Here is a 9,737-nt window from a genome sequence, read left to right as displayed (position 1 = left end):
AACACGTAGGCCCAGCATAATGAAATCTGAGAAGAACAAAGGCAAAGCGATCATCCGCAGGCACCTGGGACATTACTTTCAAAGTGGAAGAAACATCCCTTTCAGAGGAGCCAGTGTAAAACTGAGAGATGACTTCTCATGTCTGTCCTTGGGACCTACTGTACAGTGAGGAATGGAGGGAGGGGGGGGCATCGTGCTGTAAACGACCTTCATGGTCACTGATGTGGTTGTGGTTGAAATATAGCACAAAGCATATAAAGCAGAATTTTCCATTTAAATAAAACTATATTCTAGGGAATAAGCCTGGTTTCAGAAATTTCTTCCTTGGATCACTTAACCATGTGTACGAATTACGTTGGTTAGTGTTTTAAAAGCATGTCCCATATTACCATTTCTGCTAAAGCATTTGAAGAAAGATGCATGTTGTTCCCTGTTACATGATCACTTCTACTTACGTTCATCTTTCGCTGGCAGAGGAACAATCTTATCTTCAGGCCGTAAAGGATGATCCATGTGTACAATCAGGTGGTGGACTCCTAGAGACGCAGCAGCCTCCAAAGAGATGTTGCTCGTTTTAGTGACAGTCACGGTGCCATCTGGATTCAGAGCGCGGTGTTCCTCAGGTGGGTTCACCAGGACTTGTGAGGGGAAAAGGGATATTTGTGGGGCAGGCTTTCCCACAGCTGAGCAGGTAGCCCTGAGAACACCTTCAGAGTCGGGATCAGACTGGAGATCAATTTTTAATTCAGACACAGCTGAGGGGACAAAGAATGGACATATGAGGTTAAATGTAAAAAAACGTCATGATAGATTCTCATTGTGTTAATGATGGGTTTCTGGAAATTTCTATATGAAGCCACAGTGCTGACACACATCCCTCTCAAAGACCTCTTCTCATGTTTTCTCAAAACTCACAATTCCTCTCCAATCAATAGAACCTTCCATTTGACAGGAACGATTGGTATCTCAACATACGTATAACTTCTGGCCCCCGCCCCCTTCTCCATATCTGTAGTAAAACATCCTTGAATCTCTATGAATCTTACCCATGGGATTGAAGTGTATGTTGTACAGTGTAAAGAAGTTAGAAAAGTGGACAAGTGACCTAGCCCAGTCCTTTGCCCAGGTCCACGCTGTGTCACACGAGACAAATCACAAAGCATTTTTATTCCGTATGATGGAGGATTTGCTCTATCAGACTTCTATAAGTCTTTTACCCTCTAACGTTCTTTCTTTGGACTCCGTAATTAAAAGACCACATCTCCACCGTTTTCCTCCCAGCCATCTTCCCCTCCAGAAAACGCACATACTTATGATATGAAGGCAGATTTGTGCTCCGTGGCTGCCATGTGGAAACATATTAAACAGACATCTGTAGCAGGCTTCATCATCAAATGTCACTTCACGGATAGTGATGAAGGAGGCCTTGGGCTCAATGACATCACAGTGCAGCCGATCCAGGTATGGTGGGAGGATCTTTGCCCCGTTTTTCCTGCTGTAAGTGCCAATGTTTTGTGGCAAAGAATCTTGGATCTTTTGCCAAGTAATTTGCAGAACATCTTCAGGAGTTGTCAAATTGCAGAATAGTGTCACGTTTTCCCCCAGTACAGCAGTTTCATGATCGTTGTTCTTTATCTTATAAAATGAATCTGGAAAAGAAACAAGTTGTAGTGAGAAAGAGAAATGAATTCTCACACTCACCTGCACTTACCTATGTCATATCATTTCTCTCTCTGGGTGTGTAATAAATATAATTTATTTCTTTTATTCCCCAATATAAAGCAAACTCCTTAATATTTATTGGCAATGAATACTTTGTCTCTAAAATTACTTCTAGCATACAAGTTAATCAAGAAATATTTATTGAATGAGTTAATTGGAATACAAATCAACCAGTCAGGAAAATTATTGTTCATAAAACATTATTTTAGTAGATAATAATTTAGAATATGATTAAAAATGCAAATGAAGGAGTTGCTGATTATAGACATAATAAAATGATAAATATAAGATATAATAGTTTACACATAATAGCTGTGTCTGTCTGGGTGCACTAGTGAAACATATTCATAGATACTCATATGTGTATAAGAAAGAGATTTATATATGAGAGCAATTGAATATTGAGAAAACATCCCAGCCCAGTCCAGATCATCAGTTAATAAGTCTGTGATTAGCCCATATGTCTGAAACCCATCTATAAATTCCTCTTCAGACTCACTCAACACATGAAATGAAGCCAGATTCAGGAAGATCAGAGGCTAGTTGGTGAAAAGTCTTGTAGATCCAGTGGCAGTGTAAGAATCTTAGTGCTGGCAGGGTCTCCACATGGCACCTTCAACTCAGGGTAGTAGTGCAGCTCCATGTGTCTTGTCAGTTGCAATGTCCCCCAGGGAGTGAGCATGTGTCCTGCCTCCAATGAAGTATCTGTCTCTTTCATGTCTCCAAATGCGCTCACCAAGCTGTGATCTGATTGACAGGCTAAACTCCACCCCTTCACTCTTAAGTCTCAAATAGACAACAGATTATGTAACTACCACAGTAGCCAAGAATTATCTAAGTTTCTTCTTCAAGACCATAGATGCCATCATATTATCTATGATAGTGCATCAAGACTGGCCATTGTTTCAATGTGGACTCAGTGACTTACATATTTCACAAGACTTCCATTTCATACTTGGGTGAAACTATATGCAATGAAGAATGGCATCTAAGTAGGTTATTCCCTAATAAGAATTTAAAGTGAAATTTAAAATAAGTCAATGCATGCTTGTGTGTGGGTGCACGAATAATATATATATATATATATTTTTTTTTACATGCACATTCAAATTGTCACAATATACAAAGCATAAGTGAACACTGTAAGATAAATCCTCACCTAAGTCACAATAACAAGTTCTTTTTTAAAACCATCATTGAAAAAAATTAAAACATTTAAAAATGCTATATTTAGATAGAATAATTTTTAGGAGATAAACAGTTGCACTGATAAGCGCAAAAAAAGGCATGATAACATAATCATATTTTAAAGGCATAATAAAATAATAAAACCGAGGGCAACCAGAGTGAATTGAATTTGTCAGATGAGGGAGTTTTTAGAGGGTCCACAGCCATATCTAGGATTATTTGTCATTTCAGTGTGTTGGGAGAATGGTCTGTCTCTAAAATTCCCATTTAAGTCATTTGATTTGATTTCTCTCATTTGCTATCAGAATGTTTTTGATAAGGAGGTTGGCAATTGGGTCTCTCTCCCTCGCAGTCATTTCTCATCCCCAAAGTCACCCTGCCCTTCTGAGCTCACAGCGACTTTCTCCATCTCTGGCTCATGCCCTCCATGCACAAGGTCAACCCCATTAGATCGTAATTATCGTAACATCAAAGAATGTGCCCTTTGGGAAGGGATCTCTTGGTATTTTATCATTAATCAGAAAGTGTAGGCCTATAAAATTAATCTTGTAGCTAGAGGGGAAGAAATACTTTTTCTGAATTTGCAGAGTGGAGCTGAGCAAACGATGCCCCCTCCTAACAGGGTCGTCAGACAAGGGGTGTTCTGCTTTTCCCTTGGAATCCCGCAAATCCACCCCTCGGTTTATGATATCCAGACTTCAGCACCGAGTCCCCTTCTTTACCATGCACCCAATGTTTTCAGGGGCTTGCACAGGAGTGGTTGAAACTTTTTTCCGCTCATAGGGAGACTTTTGTGTGAACTTGGTTCTTGATAAGTCCTACTCCATTTATCTCACCCTCATGATTTCTGTAAGTAATAAAAGCCTGTGAGCAGGTCATTGAGCGTGTATGACCCTTCTGATCCAAAGGATCCTTCTCTGTCTGATTTGTTTTATGAAGTATTGTGTGAGCTTGAGAAATGTTAACTATATGCCAAGTGAGAGATCAAAGAACAAAGTTACAGATGCCATTGAAAACTTGTAGTTGTTAGGTGTATAGTCAATTTCTGCTCACAGGGATGTTCTACCCAACAGAAGGCAGCCCTGCTGGTCCCTGAACCCCCTCACAGTTATTCATTTGACTCATGCCCTTGTTACAATCTCTGTATCAAAGTCTGAACACAATGCAGATAATAGCCATTAGTCTATTTGCCCCATGTTCCCAAATTTAGGTGAATGCACCTGAGAGGAAAATAAATAAATGAACTTACCAGATCCTTGTATGCACATGCAGAGCAGGAGGGGCTGAAGAACAAAGTGCAGTGAGAATTCCATGAAATTTGATGAGAGCATCTTCACTAACACTTGGAGTATTTCTTCTCCCGATGAAGAAGTTGCATTTCCCACATTGAATTATTAACTTAGGTCCTGGGTGGGTAAATAATAGCTGAACATTTGCTATCTTCTGTGCTCAACTTCTAATTCTGGTTGGATTCTTGGGTCTCTCTCTTGTTCTTAGCTCTCACACCATGATTCACACGCTCTGAGAATTTACCTCCCAGCTTGTAAAAACAAAAACCAATAAAGTGAATTAGTTCATCTTTGGGATCTTACTACCTCTATCCCAATCCTTTGGGCTTATGCATACCTATGCAGATAATCATCATCAAACTAGGTTATGCATATTTAGTATGGTGAACTGAAAAGATTACTGTCTAAGAATTGATGCTAAGTTTCCAAAACATGTTTTTTTGGTGTTTTACTCATAATAAACCTCTCCTGCAATAACTGAAGTCTAAAAATTAAAGTTGACTTTTCTGTAAAAGCATTAAACACTTCCAAATGCAGTATGATTCACATTAAAATGGAAACAAATGGACGTATATGATTGTGCTCTTCTTTTAAAGTCATCTGCTCAATGTATTTTAAATGCAGAGAAGCGATCAATGTAGGCCATTGATAATTAATGTACTTTGCCCACCTATATCCCCTAATCTGGCTACTAGTCTGTAGCATTTCATAAATACAAAGTAACAACTTCTAGATATCTTCTTCCTAGAAGCTTCTCTAGAACACCTTCTTTCTGCTGGATTCCTAAAAGATCTGTGCTCATTCTCCGTCAGGTCAAAGCATACCCTCATGCAATCCGTGTGATAGAATTCCCCTTGTATTTCCACCATTCCTATTGACATGATTACTGTCTGAGGAGTGTGTGTCCTGCTGTACAGGTTAGAAGTGATCATGATCCAGAGTCTTTCAGAGCTACGCTCAATCATAAATTCCTGTGAGATATGATATTTCCCTCTCAAATGTCTCCCAAGCGCCTGTCCCAGTGGAAGGAAAGCCCCTGTCGCCATGGATGTTGGGATATCTACCACATAGTCATCTCCACGCTGCTCTAGTTGCTGGAAGACTTTCTTCTCCTTCCCCCTTAAGGACCAATCACCTTTTCACCTCATGGCTCAAGACGTGAAGACCTGCTTGAGAGCTCTTATCTTTGATAATGAGAGAGAGAGAGAGAGAGAGTAAAATCGGTTCCCAAAAGGAAAAGGAACTGATCCTATTATCACCTCAGAGGGAGAGTTTTTCTCAAATAAAGAAGTTTTAGGAAAAGATGCCTAGCAGCCTCCCTCCTCTGAGCCATTTAATAGCACTACTGTGGTTTGAGGGACAGGATATTTTACTGAAGGGAAAACCTAGCCACTAACTCTTTGTTTGCATGGAAGCCCTGCCCACATGTTAGAGCTTTAAAGAGTCACTGGGGACCTAGCAAAGGCTCCTAATGGGTTAAGGTCCATTTTTCAGAAAGTCATAAATGTGATATAAATGTTCCCTCAGACTCTGCTGTGAATATCCACACTCTTTCAGATAAGACAAATATTGAGGGAGATAATAGCATCCTAGTTCTCCTTAATTACTTCCCTATCTAGCCATCCATCCATCCATGCATCCATCCATCCATGCATCCATCCGTCCGTCCGTCCATCCATCATCTATTTACCATGATGGAAATCTAGGCTCCAGCAAAACCTGTAAAGAGGAAACAAGAATGCGTTGGATCTTAGTCTTGTAATAAAATCTGTATTTTAAGGAAAGTGAGGATGTAAAAGCATGCTAGGAGATTATCTCGTTGTGTGACATATCAGGAAGCAACATCTCATAAACAAAAGCACGCTGATTGAAGCAAAGGAAATGAGGAGGAGAGCCTTGCTATGATATATGCAGATAGGAGTACTTTTATTTTGTACAGGTTTTCCCTCTAGTCTATGGAGAGTAACTGAAGGTTTTACTGCCTGAAAACAAGTACATTGGTCTGTACACAGGGAGGCTGCCTGTTGATGGTAGCTGAGGTCAATGCCTCAAAATATATTTGCCATATATATATGTACATGTATATATATATATAAAATTGGGAAAAAGTTTTCAATTAGCAATAATCATGCCTCAGATAAACCTCACTGGTTACAATATTGCTACTGCACAAAGCTTATATTTATATATATTATATATACTAGGTTTGTGAGAGAGGGAAAATCATTTTACCACTCTGAGACATACAGACAGATAATTGTACTAGCCTCTCTGTTTTAAAAGAATAAGTCCTACATGAATAAACACTGAATAAAAATTGAAAGCCACACTCAGAGAATCTAGCAGGTCTCTCCCTCCACTAGAGGATCACAGCAGGAGATTGTTGCCCCTCCACCCCCACCCACTCCTCAAATCTGCTCACCAGCGTCTTCATCTCCATTACTAGGCTCAGGCACTGAGAGACTTCAACCTTGTCTATTTTAGGGGCAGAGAGTGCAATCTGAGGATCTTGGCAGTGGCCCTGTGTATGACTGCCCAGGAGACAGCAGCCCAACATGGCCCCACCCAGTCAGGAGGCTGTGCAGCTTACAGCCCCTGGAGCGGATGCCAGGTGTGGAGTTCCTCAGCTGTTTAGAACAACATTTATAACGGACCTTTACTTGTGGGCAGAAGAGGAAGCAATTGGGGGCTGGGAGGGGGAATTCTTTAAAGGAGGCAGTGACCTCAGAGCAGTGGGGAACTACAAAGGGAGCTCGCAAATAGCACGCACATTTCTGACAAAAGCAGAGTTTCTATTACTCTCTCCCATTTATATAATTTAAATACTAGTCACCTTAAATGAAAGCAAAGCTTCATTTATTATCTGTATCCAGAGTCAAATGAGATCTTTGAGCAATCTCATCTGCAAAGACCTGGCCTTTCCTACTGACCTTTCCCTTCAACTTGCACTACTGGAACTGATTCTATTTCAGCAGATTCCAGACTTCTTGTAGCTCTGGTTGCATACTGGTTAGGAGTTCAGCTGTTATCCTAAAGGTCAAGAGTTGGAAACCAGCAGCCTCTCGGTGGGAGAAAGACAGAGCCTTCTACTCCCATGAAGAGTTAGGGTCTGGGAAAGCCACAGGAATAGCTCTACCCTGTCCAATACGGTCCTGTCTGTGGCAGTGAGGTTTTGCATAGGTTTTTAAAAACAACAAAAAAGAGGTCAGTAAAATATCTACCTCCTTAAGTCTTTTCTATTTTCCTACTACAATCTTCTGGTCTGGGTTTGGACCTCGAACAAGGGGGCCCTGTGTGTGCTGTGGGCTCAGCAACGGGCAGCTCACAACTGGGTGGAGAGCTGCAACCCCACCCGCGTTTCCAAAAGAGAAAGCTGGAGGCTGCTGGCTTTGCAAAGTGTTATTCTCAGACACCCCAAGGCACAGTGCTACTCTATCCCAGGGGTGTCACACTGGTGGCCTGCAGGCCACATGAAGCCCTGGGGTAAATTTTGGTGGCTCGTGGTAGTGTGAAATAAAATGAAAATAGAAAAAATTGCATGAAGAAAAGCTTAGGCTTAGGGTAAGCGCGATTTTCTTCATAAGTTTTTTCAATTTTCATTTTATTTCAGAGCATCGTTGCCACAAAAACTTACCTCAGGTGCCCTATGTGGCCTACTGCCCACCAGGTTGACACAGCGCCCTCTCCTACTGAGTGGCCAGGAGTCACCGTGCACTTGATGGCCGTGGGCGGAGCTCTGCCAGGGACAGATCTTTTTTCCCTAAGGACCCGTGGTGCACTCACTCTTTCAGGCTGCACAGCACAGCGTGGGGTGCTCTCAAGCACGGTGAGTAGGGGACACTTTGGATCAGTCCCGCTGAGATGGAAGTACAGGGACAGTATGGAGATTTTAATTTTCCCTCAGTATTTTATCTCCTAAGACATTTATCTTCTTCCACGTGCTGCTCTGTAAGACAGGTGACAGCCACAGCTGTTTGAATCCCTTCATTTCAGTATGGATATGATTCACATATTTAAGCCACCGGAGAGATTTAGAGAGCTCATGTCAATCCACTGGCAGCCAGGGGTTGCATGTGTGAGCTATTATTGGAACAAATCTGTGTGTCATATTACCTTCCTCACTGAGTATAAAATGTGACCTTCTGCAAGTACATGAATTATCTCAGATTGCAGATAGAGCAATACAGTACCAAACAAATAACCTCCTGGGAAAAAACACACAAAAAATACTGCCATCAAGGAGTTCTAAACACCCAGGACTAATAAATAATATACTTATGAAACCCTTAAAGTCCAGGCAACATCCAAACACACCGACTGGGCTGTGGCATGTATGGTCTTCAGTGATGGGAGGCCACACTGTGGTCTTGAGGTCGGAGCACCACCTCTGCCCAGCCACTTTATGTGGCCAGGAAGCTACCTACTCGGTGGCAATGGAGATTCTGACCCAAATTCCAAGCCCTCATTCCCCTCAGCTCCCACTAATTCCTACTTTTTGTTCTCAGGAATTCTGTAGAACACCAATGGAAACGTGTGTTCCTCCAAACCCAATCCTGCCTGGGGTCTTCTAGGGCTGCTTGGCCGACACAATGCCCTCCAAGGTAATTTCTTCACAGAAAGTGGCCTGCTCTGTAGCTGGCTGAGCAGCGAAGACCTAGTGAAATAGGCTGGACCACACCAAGTCCTTTTGTAAGGTGTCTCCAGTGGGAGCTGACCACGCCTCACAGAAGGGCCAATTCAGCTTGACCCACAACCATCACATACACACAGGTGCTTGCAAACACTCAAATGACATAAACCACATGTTTCACAGAGTGAATAGTGGACATTAAGTGAGGCATACCTGAGTCCATAATTTCTCTCAAGAATGATATCATTATTTATAATGTATGCTTTATAAGTGCTACGTATTGAACAAGTAATTCCTAGATCACTAAAAAATATTTAGATAGTGGATCAACCCCTTAACCACTCCTATTATCTTCAGACTCTCCAAGTTCACTTTTTGTTTATTCGCAAAGCTTTTCCATCCCCTCACTCAGTCACTCCTCAGAGCATGTCAATACTATTGAAGAGGAGTCTTCTGAGAGGAGGAAGGATGAAGGACTGTCAGTAATCAAATGACTGCTGTACTTAGACCAAAGGCACGAGAAACATGGAACACATACACTGATGGGACTCATGAAGTGCTGGATGGGACACACCAGACAAAGGCCACTTAGGAACATTACAATAACACTAAGAAGATTAAATAAAATCTCAAACCAAGATGAATCCGGTTCAACAGTCTGGAGAGTCAGACTGCCTGTGTGCCTGGAAAGCCAATAATCCCGACGGGCGGGAATTGTGGGAGGAAAAGCTTTGTGGAGTAGCAGTTCCCCAGGAGGACAGCTAGAATGAGTTCAGCAACAACAACATTAAGAAAGCAGCCTCATTCTATGATGCTTACCTTCCTGACACAACCGCTGAAGACAAAGTGGGTGAATAAGCAAATGTGGTGAAGAAAGCTGATGGTGCCCGGCTATCAAAAGATATAGC

The 9,737-nt window shown here is 41.8% G+C and overlaps 1 protein-coding gene and 1 pseudogene across 1 annotated transcript in view; both read right to left on the bottom strand.

Annotated features, from left to right (window-relative positions):
- Window positions 1-447: 447 nt before the first annotated feature.
- LOC123521236 (OX-2 membrane glycoprotein-like) overlaps window positions 448-9,737 on the bottom strand; it is a 23,623-nt gene continuing 14,333 nt past the window's right edge. The window contains exons 2-4 of the mRNA XM_045286150.1: window positions 4,160-4,450; window positions 1,311-1,649; window positions 448-755 (exon numbers count right to left, since the gene is read on the bottom strand). Coding sequence (XP_045142085.1) covers window positions 448-755; window positions 1,311-1,649; window positions 4,160-4,241 — 729 coding nt within the window. The 5' untranslated portion in view covers window positions 4,242-4,450. The remainder of the gene's footprint in view (window positions 756-1,310; window positions 1,650-4,159; window positions 4,451-9,737) is intronic.
- Window positions 6,195-6,376, bottom strand: LOC115868065 (annotated as a pseudogene).

Source organism: Echinops telfairi, unplaced genomic scaffold (genome assembly GCF_000313985.2).
Source record: "Echinops telfairi isolate 266 unplaced genomic scaffold, ASM31398v2 ScPeMD7_6;HRSCAF=24_0, whole genome shotgun sequence".
Lineage (NCBI taxonomy): Eukaryota > Metazoa > Chordata > Mammalia > Afrosoricida > Tenrecidae > Echinops > Echinops telfairi.
Note: the sequence above shows the minus strand (reverse complement) of the source record. Positions and strands in the feature narration are given on the sequence as shown.